The sequence below is a fragment of the Ciconia boyciana genome, chromosome 1 (assembly GCF_034638445.1).
Source record: "Ciconia boyciana chromosome 1, ASM3463844v1, whole genome shotgun sequence".
Lineage (NCBI taxonomy): Eukaryota > Metazoa > Chordata > Aves > Ciconiiformes > Ciconiidae > Ciconia > Ciconia boyciana.
Window position 1 is genome coordinate 54,268,851 of NC_132934.1, and position 17,625 is coordinate 54,286,475.

Here is a 17,625-nt window from a genome sequence, read left to right on the forward strand (position 1 = left end):
TGGGATGGGTTTCTTGCTCGGAAATGTACCCATCTCCCAAAAGACTAGTGGTTGTGATTGTGCACTATCACAAGCACTAGTCAGAGGGACCCCAACCCTTGTTGGAGCTCCCTCTGGGATTCCAGCCCCCTGCCAGAAATCCCAACCTTGGAGACTTCAACCCCCCGTCGAAGACTCCCCCTTGGGCCCTGCTCCACAGGCTTTTGCCTAGCAGAGACTTACCAACCGAGGTACCTCTTAGCCCAACCCTGCGTAGCTTTCGCCGCGCCTTACGAGCAGGCTTGGTGGGACTCTAACCCACATCCTTCCTTTGGTGGGACTCTAACCCACGTCCTACCTAAAGTGGGACTCTAACCCCACGTACTGCTCAAAGTGGGACTCTAACCCAAGTCCTACCTAAAGTGGGACTCTAACCCCACGTACTGCTCAAAGTGGGACTCTAACCCACGTCCTACCTAAAGTTCTGTTACCCGTTAAAAGAATGCCTTATTACCTTGTTCTAGGGGATCTTGCTCAGAATTCTTCGGTCCGGGGATCGGAGGTTCTCCCCAAGAATCCCTCGGTGCTGGCTGGAGGTCCTGCGATCCCTCGGATCCGTCGAAATTCAGAAGCAGGGTCCCATCTGGGGTGCCAAAACTGTCACCGAAATCAGGAGTCAAGCTCCTTAACACCAATGTAGTATTAAGAAGCAGGCATTCTTTATTACGGCGCCGGATGCACGGGGGATCGTTCCACCTAGCGTGCATACCGCAGGTTACATCAGCCGAAACTTATATTGTCCAGTTATATACATATGCATCAAATTTCCCAGAATGATAATGCATATTCATTCTATTTCCTGGAACTAATTATCATATTTGCATGGTCATTACGCATGCGTCCTTGAGCTCCGAGGGGCTTCCGTGGGGGTCTCTGGTGGTCCTTGGTGGTCATACAGGTGTGTCCTTTAGTTGACCCCTTCTTCTGGACATGCGCAATCCCACCTTGCTTATGTAACTTGCTCCCCTTCTTCATGGTGCATGGTCCCTAACAATGATTTGGCACCCTTAACACAAACCAATTATTCTAACCACCCTCGACTCTTTGTCAAGATGGGCTGGGGCTGTACTGGGAACATAGCAGCATGTCCGTACTACTCCTTGTCCAATTGTCTTTGGGCATAGTAGCATATCCATAGCCATAGGTGTACAAACACGATATTAAAGCATTGTCTAACCTGCTCCTATCTCTATGTTGCTTAGTTACAAAAGAACAAACTAATAATTTTGGTTACATCTGGTTACAGTATTAGGGTTTAGGGAACAGAAGGTTGAGTCAAAAGGATTAAATTTGTTTTTCTTCCCTTGTTTTCTTTGTCTGTTGATCTCTTTGGATTTTCAGTGGTATGGGATACATAGCTGGGAGGACCTTGGTCCTGCTTGGGACTTTTTTGTGCTCCTGCAATGTCAGTGGTAGAAATTAGGGCTGGGAGACATCTCAAGAGTTGCATACCCCATCTCCTACCTAGGATGGAATTAGCAAGTCCTGAACCAGTCCTGAAAGATGTCTGACCAAACTGTTATTAAATACTCCAATTCTGGAGATTCGCAAGCTACCCTTGACAGTCTGTGCCAGTACTTTTCTGTCTTCGTAGTTACACAGGTGGGTTTTGGTCCCGTCCCCCCAGTCCTCAGTGTATGAACTAAACTTCCTTCACTGCAGTTTAAATCCATTGCTGCTTATCTTATCTGCAGGGAACATAAAGAGCAGCTTATTTTTTACTCTTTGCATCCAGCTTTTACAAATAACAGGCTTTGATCATCAGAAACATCTGAAATCTTCTTTCTCTGGACCAACAATCCTGATTCCTTGAGGTTTATCTCATAAATTTTGTTTCTTAAACCTCTAATGATTCTTGATGCTGTCTTTTTGTTAGCTTCTGTATTTCTTGAAGGGTGGAGCCTATGCAGCCTTCTAACTGTGGTCTTGCAAGCACTGGGTGGAATAGAAAGATTGCTGTCCATGGGGTGTGAAGTACTCCTGTTCATGTGTTCCAGTATGGTGTCAACCCTTTCTGCCTGCAGATAGGCTTGTTGATTTGGGCTCAGCTTGTGATTCCTTTTAAGTCCCTAAACTTTTACCTCACTGGTTGTTTTCTGTCATCCATTAGTCTGTCTGTGTCAGCATGATCATGGTTTATTAACAGTAATCACAGAGATGACTCTCAGGTGCTCCTAGAGGCTTTATGTCCTAGTTGTGAGGGTGTACAACTAAGAACTAGTGTTTTTCTGTCTAGAAATATTATTTGAACTTGAAATAAAGACCTGACATTTCTTGTGGGCCATGTTTTGTGCTCCTCAGCATGACTAGATGATATTTTGTGCTGTGGAGGACATGGAAAACAAAAATAATCCCTTGGGTTGTCCAAGTCCTTTTTGCTAGAAGTAGCAAATGTAATTTTGAGTACCATGGGAGGAAAAGGAACAATCTCTGATATGCAATGGCGGGTTACTAAAAAGTTTGGTTTTATTTTTAGCTCTAATACAAGGCAACAAACAAGTAAAAGACAAGGAGGAAAGGCAGAAGTACCAGTGTTGGATCACATACTGTCTTTAATCCATTTACCAGAGAAGGAAGACATCACTGACCTTTCACAGCCTTGGATTGCCTTGGTTGTACTGCCACATATTAGGTAAGGGATATTCTAAGGTACTGTTGTCCTGTACTTCTGTAATACTGTCTAGTTCGCTATCTGTCAGAAATCATTTTACTAAGGGAAGGACAACAATTACTAACCCTAGTTTGGGGAAACCAGGGTTAGAAGGTGAAAAAATGCTTTGTGGCAATACCATGAGTCAATAGTAAAGTTAGGAATAGAATATCAGTTTCTTGGTTGCCTACTCCCTAAATGTAGTACTCTAGTACATAGAGATGTACTTGACACGTTTCAGTTTCTGTGTTTTAAGCACTATCCTCTCTAGACAGTGTTTTTTTCAATAATTACGATGTTCTGATATGGAAGGACTAGTTGGAAAGAAGGTGCGGTGAATGCTACAACTTAAATTGTAAATCGGACATAGCAAAAATGGTTTGCTGCTGGTTTCAAACTTGGGGTGAGCTATCTGTAATTTAATACAAGATAGATGTGAAAGAAAGCTTTCATATGTGTGTAGGTGTCAGTGTAACATAGAGATAAAAGTCTTCCCATTTATTTTGGACAGACCAATGGACAAAGAAAACATTCTGCCCCATGTGACAAGTTTTATAGACTCTCTCTTCACAGCCATTGACAAAGGAAGCCTCTGCAAAGGTCAGTTACGGTTATTTCCTGTTTATTTGCTTTTTGTTGATATATAAAAAAAATATAAAGCAGTTTTTCTGATGATACAAAGCATGAAAATTAATAGCAGTAGCATTGTATCCAAACTTATTGACCAATAAAGTAAAGTTTACTTTTTCAAGTAAAACTAGAAAAGCAAAGCTTGGGGGGAAACACCCTCCAGGAAACGATTCTGCATTTGCTGTTGATAATAATAATGGGGTGGCAGATGTTCTGCAAAGTGGAAGACAGAGATAATTGGGAAGGAAAAGAAGAAAAAAAAAAAGAGGATGGAAATCAATCTAAACCAAATCCAGGCTGAAGCAGTCAAGTGAAGGAGAGACTATTGACTCACAACTCCAATTAGACTATTCCAAACCTATAGTGCAAAGTTTGGGACATTACCATCTCTGACCTAAGTAACAGCACCAATTCTAAAATGCTGCATCTTTACTCCAGGCATGGGTGGTCACTGGTTGTCTTCCTTCTCTGGCCAGAAAAAAAATAGCTTAGTCTTCATTGGGCGTGGCAGTTGTTACTCATGGGGCTTGCAAGTGTTTGACCTTGTGCCAAATGTAAGCAAGTATTGGAATGCCCCAGGTTCAGTGTTCATCATTCCTTGGTTTGAAAGGGCTTGTCTAGAGTCTGGTCTTTTCCCTTTATAATCCCTTTATTAACATTCCTAAGTGTATCTGCCAATTGTCTCTGTTGCTTTTTCTTCTCCAGTCTTTGTTAAGCATGGTCCTTTTTGATTGACTCCTTTCTTCTATCCTGTTTGCAGGGTTTGCATGCTGTTGTGATTATTTTAGTGCCAATGTACTTATTCTAAAAAAGAAATACACAAACTTTCTTTTCTTGGGTCTCGTCTTTGGTGGCAGTAGTAGCAGCTCTGCGCCAGCTCTGTGTGTGTGCAAGAGGCACGTTGCTCTTTCTTCCTTTGCCCGTAAGAGAAAAGAAAACAAATGCAACCTCAGTCCTACACTCGTGCCTCCTATTGCCCCATCCTACATTCTTTGCTTGATTTTCCTTACCCTCCTTCCAAACTAGGGTTCCTGGACACTTTCTTCATCCTCCGGCATTCTTTCCAGCTCCGTGATCTCCACAATTCCTTCACCTTCTACTAGGACTCAAGTCTCTTCTCACTGTCTGTGCAAGGCACACCCCAGCCCTGTGCTCCCTGTTTGACCTGCCTGGCCTGTGTAGCCTGAGGGAAAGTGCAAGTTCCAGCACTGGGTGTTTTTCTACAGTTGCTGCAGAGTGCAGGGAGGCAGGCTTGCAAACTGAGACAGAGCGACAGCAAGTTACCCTTGTCAGCTGTTCAGGGGTGACTGCCTGTATGGAAGTGCTTGCCCTATTGATCATATAGGTGTGTCCACAGTGAGGCTGGGAGCCGCTTTGTCCAGCACAGATGTACTACTACCAAATGGTATGCAGATTACAGTTTGGGAACCTGTGCCCTTACACTATAGATGCAGAAAGCTTCATCCTGCCATTACTTGCTGTTTTTTCTCCTCTCTTTGAGGAGCTCCTTATGGAGGTTAATGGTGAGCAGGATTCGGCACACACCTGGGGAATTAAGCAACTTGGAATAGAGGGATGTTTTCAAAGGAATAAACAGGAAATGAATGCTCACTTCCCCTTCTTTTCCATGGCAGCTGGCAGCATGTAGGAAAATTATATCCTTTAAAAACTTTCTTCAGTTTGCCTGGTTTAGGAACAGTGTTTCTTATGCTTGGGAAGAGATGAAGGAGAGGGGAATTTTTTTCTTTTCTTTTCTTTTTTTTCTTTTTTTTTTTTTTTTAAAAAAACCAACCTACTTGCTAACTTAGGAGTGGCAGGGGAAGGGAATTGCCCTTCCCCTTTCTTGCCTGGAAGGGCTTTGGCTCTCCTGTGCTTCTGGGAAACCCTCCATCCCTAAAGGAGGCTGAGAGGTTTAGGAAGGAGACATGATTGCTGTAACAGAATTCAGCAAACCCCCCTTCCATTCACTAACAAATGTTCAGTCTTTAAGTACATAGAACATCTTTGAAGATTTCATACAGTAGTGCATTGCCAAAGTGCCAAAGTTTATAGGCACCTGTGTGGTAGCATCAGTATATATTTTTGCTTCTATTTTGCTGTGGTCATATGAATTTGAGTAGCATTTCTTCATTTCTGAGTGCCATTTGTAGCATAGAGCTATCTGAGACTCCTGCAATAGTGCTTAGCTCCAGATCTCTGCTCTCTGTGTACGTGGGTGTGACGGAAACACATGCAAACTGGGAGCTGCTCACAGCTTTCAGTGCTGGCTCGCTGGAGTAGGCACTTACTTTGATAGCCAGATGAGCATTTTCTTCATGGGTTATGATAATGGTTAGAAAATACACGTCAGTTCTGGGATCCATATGTCACCCTATTTCTGTGACTCCAGCCATGTCAGCATGGACAAGCACCATACAAACACAAGTCATGGAGAGCTGAGTAAATATACAGGTTGTTCTTGTTCTCTCTCTGCTCCAGGAAGCCTGTTTGTGGCCTGCCAAGCTGTAAGTACTCTTCTTAGTTTGGCGGAGTCTTCTGAAATACTCCATTTGTTACCTGTGGAGCGTGTCAAGAGCTTGGTGACGTAAGTAAACTCTGCCTGTTCTGTGATCCTTTGTGATTCTCCTTGGTACAGCAAAGAGTTGACTTTGCCTTTATGTAGGGGCTTGTTAAATGCCTCTTTGTGTGTTGCCTGTTCTGTTACACTAGCTCGTTGCTTCAGTATTGTGGTTATGTAAGGTAGCAATGTTGTAAGCACTGTTGTTTGGAGAACCACGTAGATGTAGTAACTGTTCAGTGATCTTTTCTCTGCAAACTGAAGCTTTCTTAGACAGCTGCAAGGTAGTGTGACAAATACGTTGGTTCTAGTTTTGCCTAGGAGCACTACGCTTAGTCACTATGTTACATTATAATAGTAAAAGAGACAGGAACAGCGCATTCTGAGTTGTGTCAAAAGCCTGAACTTCTGCAGTCTGTTGGCAGTGTTGGGATTCCACTCCCATGTGTGTGCTTGCTCCACAATGGGAGGAGGTTTTGTATGCACCATTTTATTTATTGTAACTCTCTTCTGCTTATAGTTAGCACACCTAACTGAGCAGCTGGAGTGATTGAGGGAGACTGTTGATCTCTCTCCAGCAAGTCCTGCTGAACTTGTCATCTCCCATCACTGTTGGGCTGGAGTGTCTCCAAGTCTTTGGTAGCTTGACCTTCAAAACATCCTGTTCAGTTAGGAAATCATGGTGCCCATGTCTGAGGCATGATGGAGATGAAACAGCTTGCCCAGATCAAGAAGGAAGTCTTGGCAGCGAGCTTCAGTCTAGTGCTTTTCTGCCAGCTTTGGGCTGGGGCTGTGAAGCTCACTTGGTGCAAAGGACGTTAAGTAGTAGAAGGAGGTTTCCCTGTGGGTAGGCAGGATTCCTGGTGTCTCACCTAAGCCCAGATTATTTCTTTTCTGTTGAAGTTGATCACTGGCTGGACCCGTGGGTAATAACAGCAACACTTGTCTGATCTGTGCAGATTTGTTTTCTGCAGCTCTGTGTGTGTGTTGCGGGTCCAGCCTGCTAGCCCCAGCTTGACAGGCCTGATTAGTACAAAGGAGGAATCTCACGCCTCTTGGACTGTCATAGGTAATTGGGCTTTGAGGCTGCAAGCCAACGTGCTGGTAAAGTCTAACTTCACAGGCCTGCTGGTGCCAGCAGAGTCTGAAGTCATGTGGAATTTTCTCTTAATATTGTTATTGTCACTACTGCCTTATTTTCAAATATCTGTATTGTTGCAGTGCTCTCTGTATGCTAATAAAACACTCTTGTTTTAGCACTTTCCCTTCAGACCCCTCTGCCTTGCTGTTGGCTGATCTCTATTACACGAGGCTGGCATTGTGTGGCTGCCAGGAACCCCTTTCTCAAGGGAACCTAATGGACTTGTTTGAGAAGTTGCATCCTAATATTTCCACTGGCGTTTCCAAGGTAATCTGCTTTTTTGAGCACATGCAAGATAATTTTTATTTTAACAATGTAATTTAAGTAAACTGAGTTAAATGACAAAGGCTGAAAGGAGAAACATGAGACTGTGTAAAGCTATTACTTCCATAGTATCTCTTTAGGACTGTGTCCATTTCTAAGAGGCTGCTGTGGGGCATGGGTTAACAGAGGTTAACTTTTAGCCCTGAGAGGCTTGCCTCTTCCCTAGAGGTGAACCAGAGCAGGAGCCTAATGTATTCATTCTGAATTGCCTGCTAGACTACAGGAGCTCATCCGTTTCTCAACTCTAGGAGGAACCCAGTGAAATCAGCCTCCTGTGCAAAACATTCACCTCTGTGTAGGTGTGTACGTGTCTGCGTATGTAGCCTGCATTCTCCTGCATGCTCCTGACATATGTTTCCACTTTGGATAGGTTCGGCTATTGACTGTTCGAATACTAAACCATTTTGAGAATCCACCTTCTACACAGATTGAGGTAGGGCTAAAACTTTTCATTTAACATTTCAAAGCCATCTGTGTTTGATGTTGTGTGTGAATTGTTTTCCACTTCGCAGAAACAAAGCGTGTGTCTGGCAGAGGCTGTCCTCTGCTTTTGTGCTTTCACATTCCAGTTTTATCTCTTTGTCCCCCTGCCTCCTGATGTTTTCAAATGTGTGAGGTTTGATCCCTAAGTGGTGGAAACCAGAGCAAATCCCTTGACTTTGTTCTGTGATCCAAAGTGGCTGGGACTCTCTGTAGTTTTGTTGAAATACCTTTCAATGAGAAAAGGATACTCTTAACAAAATGCATGTCACTTGTTTGTTCAGGGTGATGGCACAGGGGAGCTCCAGCCAGTATTTGCCATATTGCTCCAAGCAGAACTTGTGCCAGCAACAGTGAATGATTACAGAGAGAAACTTCTCCATTTGAGGAAACTAAGATGTGATGTAGTGCAGTCTGCAATACCAAGTGGATCTTTGCGGGAGGTAAGTAGTTATTGTCAAAAAGTAGTTGTCACATTCCTTTATTGCAAGAGAACGTTCTTATTCCATCACATGGATTGCAGAGTTTTTAATAAGAGTTCATTAAAAAATGTAATTATCTCCCAGATTAGGTTTTAGAAAACTTACTTGTTAGTAGGGATCACAGCTCCTATTGTCCTTGGGACTATTGTGTTCTCTGGAATATTTAGTAGAACAATAGTGGTATCCAGATACACGGCCCACAACAAGATTAATCAGGTTTTGGTATCATGGAAAGGAAGGCAAATGATTCCAGGGAGAAGTGAGTCATGAGCAAATTTAAAATCATGACCTTGCCATACCCTCAGCATGGCTGAACGTTGGTAGGACTCCCATTGGCCATTGGAGAGCCTAGCTTCTGGATCTTACTGCAGGGTGGAAATCTTGTATGCCTGTGACTGTTGAATCTCCACTGGTGCTGAGCTAAAGGGGACCTCACTTTCTAGATTTTGGAAGGGTCACAGTTTTACAAGTTAAATGATCATGGATTTGGTGGGAGGGGTTTTTTATTATTTTTGTGGCTGTTGCTGTACCTGTATAATTTTTTAGCTTGACTTGTAAGCTGCTGTTGGGAAGGGTTGTAGGTCAGTCCTACTGCATGTAGGTCAGCAAGGAGCCAGTCCAGAGGACATGCTTCTAGGCCTAGTACAATGAAGACTCCTCAGGGCAAACTTTCCTCTTTCTGAGGTCCCTAATGCTGCTATAGCAGCCCTGAAGTTTGAGAGGGAGGCAGGCAATCCAGATCATCTGCTGTGCTGAACTGTTTTTTGCACATTCATGGTATGTAGGTATGGTGCCTAGATCTCAGTGCAGCTTACAGTAAATGGGCTCTAGATTTCCTCATGCGGATATGAGACAAAGAATTATGATGTGGGTGACTTGCTTCATTACTTGTAGTACTTCTGAGAACTTCTTTGATCAAAGTTTCCTATTTGAGAGGAATAAAGGTTAGAGGAGGTTGGTTGATCTTTAACTATTGTTTTCTACATCTCAACAAGATGGTATTATATGTCATTCTAGGTGCCTCTTCGGTATTTACTGGGAATGCTTTATATTAACTTTAGCCCTCTTTGGGATCCTGTAATTGAACTCATAACGTGAGTATATGCAGTTGGATGCTGCAATCCGTGGTTGTCTCACAGAACATTCCTTCCATTGTTCTGTGAACAAAAGCTGAGATAAAAATGTCTGATTTGGAGAGATCTGTGCATGGGAACCTTCATGTGAAAACTTCTGAAACTAATTTGATCTCTCAAATAAATCGCAACCTGTGTAGACTCTTAGTTTTTAACTTAATTTCTGATTTTTCTTACTATTAAAGGGAACTTGCAACAAATATAGTCAAATAGAATCAGAGTTTTGAGTCAAAAGTAGCAGGATTTGATTAGTGTTTCACAAATGCTTAAAGGAGCAAGAAGTCCCTCTCAGTTTCCCTGTCTCTGACTTTTCTGTCCTTACTGGAAAACCTCTGAATCCTACTAAAGAGTAGGGAAGACTTACCATGGTGACAGCTGAGCTAAATACTGAAATCAGTGTCTGCTTTCAGCATGACTTTATCTTCTTGGTTTTTTCTCCTCTGTTGTGTGATTAAAAAGGATGGGATTTTCCCCTTCAAACTAGTGAATTAATAAAAAAAAATATTAAACCGGCTCTTCAAAAGATATGTCCATGCTAATTCTTCCTTTGGTTCTATATGATGTTACTCTACAGAAGTCAGTAGAAAGCTTGAGAACATTTTTACTCAATTTGAGTTCATTTGAAGTCATGAGATACACCCAGATTATTTTAATAACAACTGACATTTGGGATCCATGAGTAAAGGCAAGGAAGTGCTACAGCTGTATCATGCAGATGTCCTGTCTTCGGACGCCCACATTAAAGCAGTGATCAAAGCCTCTGATTGTGTTAGTTGTTAACTTGCCTAGTGACGCATGGCTTTTTTTTTTGTTTTTTTTCCTTTTAATTTCATGCTGTCTTATGCTTTGTTAGTTCTCATGCAAAGGAAATGGAGAATAAACAGTTCTGGAAGGTCTTATACGAGCATTTGGAGAGGGCTGCTACCTATGCTGGTAAGTCATGGCTCCTAAATGTTGTTACGACAGTAACCCAGCTAATTGTGAATGACATGACTGTGTTTTTATGTGCCCCAAATTTACGTGTGATGGGGGAATTCAGAACCAGGGCTCTTGACTGCCAACGTCATGTCCAGGGCAGGAATGGAGAGGCTTGGGAGAAAACTATGTCTCTTTTTGCCCTAAACACCGAGAAGGAGATAGAAAAGGCCCCTGCATTACAGGAGGGAATTGCAGGTTGTGGGAAGCCATGCAACAGTTTCGTCCGTGCTTAAGGCTGGCTCTGCCCAGACTGATCAGGAACAATGATGAAACCTGTATAATGGGGCTGACCATCTTTCTGCTCCATAGATTCAGTGGAATTCCTGCAAACAGTGTCTTGAGTGTGCTTTTGAGGTTTACCTATGGGTGTATGGAATCTATGATTTCACAACAGAGCCATAAGCATGCAGCCATTTGTGGACTTCTCTGTTATTCAAGAGAACTGAGATTAATTGAGACGTGTCAGGGCTGTAAGGTATCCTAGAATACTTTCTAAGCAATGTGGGTCTTTCAGGTCAGTGTTAAATACAGTTGTCTAAACAGGTACATGTCACCAAAAGTATTACTTTCATGATGGGGGACTGGTACCTTGCTACTGGCAGTTATGAGGTAACCTGAAGAGGTTTTGTTCATCTGTTCTGTAGAAATGGAGCTGCAAAATGAACTAGATGAACAAGAGGAAAGCATTGCTGAAACAGAAAGCGAGAAGATGCCAGAAGGAGGGGTGGGGACTGTCTTCCTGGAGCAGTTGAGGACTAGAACAGATTGCAGTGAGCGGCTGGACCACACAAACTTCCGTTTTCTACTGTGGAAAGCACTGGATAAGTTTCCAGACAGAGTGGAGCCTAGGTCGAGGGAACTTTCCCCACTTCTTTTGAGATTTATTAGGTAAGTAAGATTTATTTTTCAGTTGAGAGGACACATTGCTTTCAATGTGTTGCTGAGCTTTAAGTCTATGGCTATCCCATTATGGACTTTATTTCCTGAATGCATGGCTGATGAGATGTCTGTTTACAGTTAAGATAACCTTTTGATTGAAATGTGGATTCTGTTAGAAACATCAAACAAGAAGCAGGCTGAAATGAAACTGGCAGTACATTTCTGCTACTCAGTCTCTCATTTATTGACTTGCTGCTGTCACAGCCTTATTACTCCATTAGGGAGTGATTTCAGTGGAAATAAAGTTTGTGTTTTTGTAAAGGAAAATATGTTTTAATTTGTAATCACAGAAGACCAAAATATTTTCCCACAAGATGGGGAAAATACTGGTTTTGTTAGAGGCTGATTCAATTTCCTGACCCTGGAGGGAGAGCAGTGGTGTGCTTGCATGCATGCACATATCAGATAGTATGATGCACATGGGGTAGATGTGATTTCATGGCAGGGGAAGGTTTCTGAGATTCCTTTTCTATTATTAGAAAACCTGTGTTTTGCTTGCCTTCCTGGAAAAATTGAACCATACTGTAGTAGATTAGTTTCCTCACTTACTCTCACACTCACATACTCACTGTTCATCTGCCCACTCAAGCAAACACAAACCCTCATGCCCTCCACATAACCTCTTTACAGACCTCTAGGAATTCAGTGACTCACATCTCTCTTCTCCTCTCCACCAGGTACCTCCAGTCTCCTTTAGTGTATTTGGTCACAGCCTTATATCTCTGCAACTTGTAGGCAAAGAAGCATATACTTGCTGAAGTACGCTTCTTTGGGAATTTTTAGCCATATAGTATCCCAAGACACAGTGCCATTAATAATGAGAATGGTGGATTGTGGAATTTTTAGTTGTTCTTGCCCTGAAAAACACTATGCTTCTTAATTCCTTCCTTCCCTTTTTTTTTTTTCCCCAAACACAGAAACGAGTACTACCCAGCAGATTCATTAGTGGCTCCATCTCAGGATCTTAGAAAGAAAACTAGTTGTACAGGAGCAGCAAAAGAAATACCCAGTGAAGAGGTGAATGATGTTGCTATGGAGGAGGAGGAGGAGGAAGAAGAAAAGGAAGAAGGGGAACCAATTACTGTAGGACTGCCAAAAAAGAAAACAAGAAGAGCTGCTGCTAAGTAAGTATTTTTAGTTTTCCCTTGCTAGTGCTTTCATGGAAAGGCAGGTTCAGGAGCTCATGTTGAGATAAAAGCTATGTTTTTATATATATTCCTTTTTCTTCTTTTGCTTGCACTTCATAATTTTTCAATTGATTATAAGCAGTTTAGAGTCAGAAACTCTGCCTGCACAGTACTAAACATCCAGAGACCCTGCTCAGGCTTTATCATTATCTCATTACCTGCTAACAGTCTGTGGTTTGTGTTACTTTAAGCAAAAATTATGTGGTATTCTGAAGCCATTCTGACGTTTTTGGAGGCCATTGTACACTCATTCCCCTGGATTCTCAGTGTGTATCTGTTGGTCTTTTAAAACCACGGGCACTGCCAAACACTTTGAAAAATGAGACTATTAATTTAGTTATTTTAATATTGGGATTCTGCCATTGCCTACCTGTTATGAATGTTGGTCCCAGTCTTCTTCTTAGGGACAAAGATTTTTATTTGGTGGTGTTTTTCACTGAAGCTACATGCTGTTGTAATGTCATTGTTTGCAGTGCTGAATACATGGAGAAAGTGACTCTTTGTATGAATTCTCCACAATTTCTCTAATCAGAGTCTTTTTACCCTGATGACCTTTGTCACATGTCCATTACAAATACATCACAAAGATTTGTATTTTGACACTTTTTCTGCAAAGGATGGCCCTTATAATGACAGAGAACTTCAAAATGTCACCTTACATGTTGGAACACAAGTATTTGATATGTAACCTGAATTGTCATTTAATCCCAGGTGTCTTATAGGTGTTTCATTTTGTTCCCAGATTCTGGCTTGTATCTGCAAATTAGCAGCAATTAAAATACAGTGACAGTCCAAGATTTTTTTTCTTTTTTTTCCAACCTCCATCTCAAAATGTCCATGTACTTAGGTGGAAGCATTAGTTCCAGGTAGTAGTAACAAAGGCATAAAAGATTTACTGGAGACGTGTTAATGAGTTCTGGAGTGACCTCACTTCGTCTTCGCCCTGGACAGTTTATGCAGTCAGGCCTGTACTGTAGTAGAAGAGCTCCCGTGGGGCTGCACCCTGTGGCCCGCGAGGTCTGGCTGAGGCAGCAGGAGGACCCACATCTGCCCCAACCTCAGTGTGGGCTTGCTGGAAGGCGTCGTACTGGTCCTTTGGCTGAGCCCAGCCATGGAGGAGGGTGGCCCAGCTGAGTGTCTGGAGAGTTTAGTGTAAACTACCAGCGGGACCAGCTGGATGAGAACAGCCTCTGCCAGCCCCACAGCGCATATGGTAGAGGAGGTCTCACACCTTCCTTACCCTGGTCACCTCTCTCCCCTCCCACAAAGTGGAAGTGGGGTAGATGTGGGGTGACACAGCCACTTCTAGAGGAACCAACTCCCATCTGTGCTTGCAGCCCGGCATAAGTCCAGCACAGTCCATGGCTAAATGCAGCCCTTCATGTTGACAGGAGCGAAATGGGTACCAGTTAAGGACAAATAAATAAACAAAGAGGTAAATTCACCTGTTTGGTGTTCCAGGCTGGGCTGGCAGAGAGAAGTAAGCTGCATCCTGACTGTTTGTATTCCTTTCTCATCAAAAGCTGAGCCCATCTAGTGCTATTGAGGAAGTGGCCTTGTCTGTGCAGTGAAGTGACATCTGGAAGGAGCTGCTTAGGAGAGGGAACAGGATACCTCTTGCTGTGTCTCTGAAATTGAGGCCTGTAGACTTGGGATCCTTTTGTGTTTTGTTTTGTTTTATTTCTTGTTAATAAATTTTTATTAAAAGTTCCCCATTTGTTTATGATAACGCAGGATTGTCTCTTCCGGTCATTTAAAAAAATAATTGCTTTGTTTTGTTTTACAGGCAACTAATAGCCCATTTACAAGTTTTCTCTAAATTCTCAAATCCTCGTGCATTGTATCTGGAGCAGAAGTTGAACGCATTATATACCCAGGTGATGCTATGTGCTGGCTTTTAGAATTACTGCTAATAAATGAACTCATTCTTATTTGAATGCAGTGTCTGAGACTGCAGAAACCAGTTGTTTTCTGAACCCAGCCATGATAGCTGAAAAAGGAGCTGTCCTTGAGAGGGCTTCCTAGTAGGCTTCACTTGAAATGAGCCCCTTTAGCAAAGACCTGCTTGAGATACCTGGCTTAGTTTGCCAGGAGTGGCTCAGGCAAACAGATCTGGCAGCAGACAAGTAGTAGTCTTTGGTAAGATGGAGGAGTGGCTGTAGAGGGAGTCTTCCACTTGCACAGCAGGATCTGGAAGAGGATTTTGAATCCAAAGCTTGGGGAAGACCCAAGGAGATTTATCCTTGTCCTGCAGTATTGTGTCTACAAAGAGTATGGTCAGTGTGAACAACAGATCATTTTGCATCAAAAAAATAAAGTAGAATTTCTTCTTGAAGAATATTCAGTTTGATAAGGTTCCTTTTTGAGGGATTTCCCTGAGGGAATTGTCAAAAATATGACTGTGAAGAGGGATTCTAAGAGGGACCCTACACTCCTTAAAAGGGTATTTTATTAATTTTACTGGGTTTTGTTGGTTCCTGATTTGTGGATTTGTTCAGATCATTGGGGTTTGCTCTAATTGTTCCCAGTTTGTGTTCTCTGAGGCTGTGGTCAGTGGGCTGTAGAACTGTATGAAATGATACAAACCTGTTAGTTCCCTGGGTTTCACCTGGCACCTGGTGTGGGAGTTGGAAGGTCCATTCGTTAGTCCCCAAATTTGAGAATCTCTAATGAACATCCACTCTGTCTCCATCAACCTCAGAGTTTTGCTTAGGAATAGAGTTGGTCCATGTGTTTGCTTGCCTGTATTCTTAGGAAAATATTGAACAGATGCGTACAGGTCAAAACAGTGTGTGAAGAACAGCCTGACATAAGAAGAGAGATTACTTCATCACTTACTGTTTGCCATTTCTGTGTCTTAGCATATGTATTGTCATGGCTGGTGTGTCTGTCTGGCATAGGGACATCATGGCAAAGTGACCTTTGATGATTCTACCCTGTGCTGTTTGGTAGGAGACTGAAGAACTGAAAAGGATGCCGCTTGGGGAAATCACCTGTATTTCTTAGTGCCTAGGTTATGAGGAGTCATCTTTGAGAGAGGGCAAATCTCAGTGAGACTTTGCATATCAAGCCTTATGAGTATTTTGTGTTTGTCACAGGAAAGAAATACAGGTGTCTTGGGATGGTTTGGGTAGTCTGCTTTTTAACCCAGTCTTCCCAGATACACAACTGGTAACTGGTTTTGGAAGTTGAAAACGCAAACTGACAGTGGTCCAAAAGATAATTATGAAAAAAACAAATATTATAACTATCCTATATAGATGGGGGAAAGTATATATGAACTACCAGCAACCATGTCCACTTTTTATGAGTGACAGTTGTGTATTTGCATCTTGGCTTTATACTGGCAACACATACATTCTGTTTCCATTTTGATAAGTTAGTCCAAAACCTGCTTGAGCTTGGAGCTTTTGGGTTGTTTCGCTATTTTCAGTAAGCACTTCTGTCTTCTAGATAGGGACTCATTTTCTTTCGTCATTTGTAGTTACTGTCCCATCAAGACCAGAATGTACAGAGAATAGCTCTTGACTGTATAATGACATACAAGCATCCTCATCTACTGCCATACAGGTAAAAGCTTTTATATTATTTTAGCATGAGTGAATGAGCCTGCTGTTCATATCAGAATCCTGCTTTGGATCAGCTCCCTCAAAGAGAGAGCCTTTCCTGTATTTGTTGAAGACATACTAATAAATTTTAATTTTAGCCAGCTGTATATTTCGTATCTGAAACAGTAAATAAGGTCTTGAGGTTGGTCAGTGTCTCTCTTTTTTTGTTTACAGGAAAATGGCAACACTTTCATTCTGTCCCAGAATAGTGTGTGCTTAGTAGTTACCTCATTTTCAAAGAGGTGTTTTGTACTCATGATTTATAACCACCCAGAGAAAGTGACAGCATCAAACTGTAGTTTGTCATTGAATAATCTCTTCAGAATGTGTCCAGGAGGTCTTTCCTACATAATTAGCTTGAACTTGCTGGCTTTTAAAATATTTTTTGATAAAAGGGTGGGAACATAGTACTTTAATATTTTATATACAGCGTAGATTAGGTAGGTAGGTAATTAAGATATAGATGTGTGTGTGTGCATCTGTTTATTTTTATTACCCCCACCTGCCTTCAAATAATGTTTATTACTTTCAGGGAGAACTTGCAAAGGCTACTGGAGGACAAGAGTTTTAAAGAGGAAATAGTCCATTTCAGTATTTCTGAGGAGACCGCAGTAGTAAAAATGGAGCATCGACCAGATCTCATCCCTGTTCTTATGAGGTGTGTCATGAAGTGCGGGTTTAAAAGTTTCATGTCAAAGTACCATGAGCAGAGATGTAATGCTGCTGCTTCTCATTTTGAACAGTTGAGATAAACCTATGGTTAATAGTATAGTTTCACAACTTAGTTTGTGATGTTCTGTATGGTTTTCTTATTAACACATTTATGTAATGTGTTATGCAAATGGTGTTTTCTTTAAAAACAGCATTTTGGTAAATACTGTTTCTTCTAAGGCTTACAGAGAGCTGTGAGAACACTTCCGTTCACTGAGTATTGCCACTATTTTTATTAAGATACAATGATGCAAGTTATCATGCAGGTTGCTTCTTCAGCAGTAGCTGCCCTCAAGCTAGCCTGGAGGTATTCTAGTTTTATACCTGAAGTCTCCAGCAAAGCTTCCATTGTAGTAGCAGAAGCTGGTCTTTCACTGGGATGTTTTTGGGCAATGTGTAGTAATTCAGTGGAGACCCTGAAGAGGGGACTTCCACTCAGCTTGTTCTCACTAGAGAATATTTTTAAATGGAGTTTCTCCTGCAGAATAAGAGGCTAGGAAACAGATTACTTGCTGAAAGCTAATGCAACCTCTTTTTGGCTCTTGAAGAATTCTCTATGGCAGAATGAGAAACAAAACAGGGAGCAAAACACAGGGCAAGTCTTCAGCAGGCACTCGCATGTCAATCGTTCTCCGATTCCTTGCTGGCTCACTACCAGAAGAGATACGGATGTTCTTGGATCTGCTCTTTGAAGCTGTGAAGCAATTCAGTAACGGTAGGTACAGGCAGTAGAACCTGGGGGTATGGTAATTCCTGACCTGTACAA

At 42.1% G+C, this 17,625-nt stretch overlaps 1 protein-coding gene across 2 annotated transcripts in view; it reads left to right on the top strand.

The window, feature by feature from the left end:
• UTP20 (UTP20 small subunit processome component) overlaps positions 1-17,625 on the top strand; it is a 69,665-nt gene that overhangs the window by 15,659 nt on the left and 36,381 nt on the right. For both annotated transcript variants that reach the window (XM_072866427.1, XM_072866435.1), the window contains 14 exons: positions 2,516-2,671; positions 3,201-3,289; positions 5,798-5,903; positions 7,134-7,284; positions 7,712-7,774; positions 8,106-8,264; positions 9,321-9,397; positions 10,290-10,369; positions 11,059-11,302; positions 12,271-12,477; positions 14,327-14,417; positions 16,025-16,110; positions 16,681-16,806; positions 17,408-17,574. In XM_072866427.1, coding sequence (XP_072722528.1) covers positions 2,516-2,671; positions 3,201-3,289; positions 5,798-5,903; positions 7,134-7,284; positions 7,712-7,774; positions 8,106-8,264; positions 9,321-9,397; positions 10,290-10,369; positions 11,059-11,302; positions 12,271-12,477; positions 14,327-14,417; positions 16,025-16,110; positions 16,681-16,806; positions 17,408-17,574 — 1,802 coding nt within the window. The remainder of the gene's footprint in view (positions 1-2,515; positions 2,672-3,200; positions 3,290-5,797; positions 5,904-7,133; positions 7,285-7,711; positions 7,775-8,105; positions 8,265-9,320; positions 9,398-10,289; positions 10,370-11,058; positions 11,303-12,270; positions 12,478-14,326; positions 14,418-16,024; positions 16,111-16,680; positions 16,807-17,407; positions 17,575-17,625) is intronic.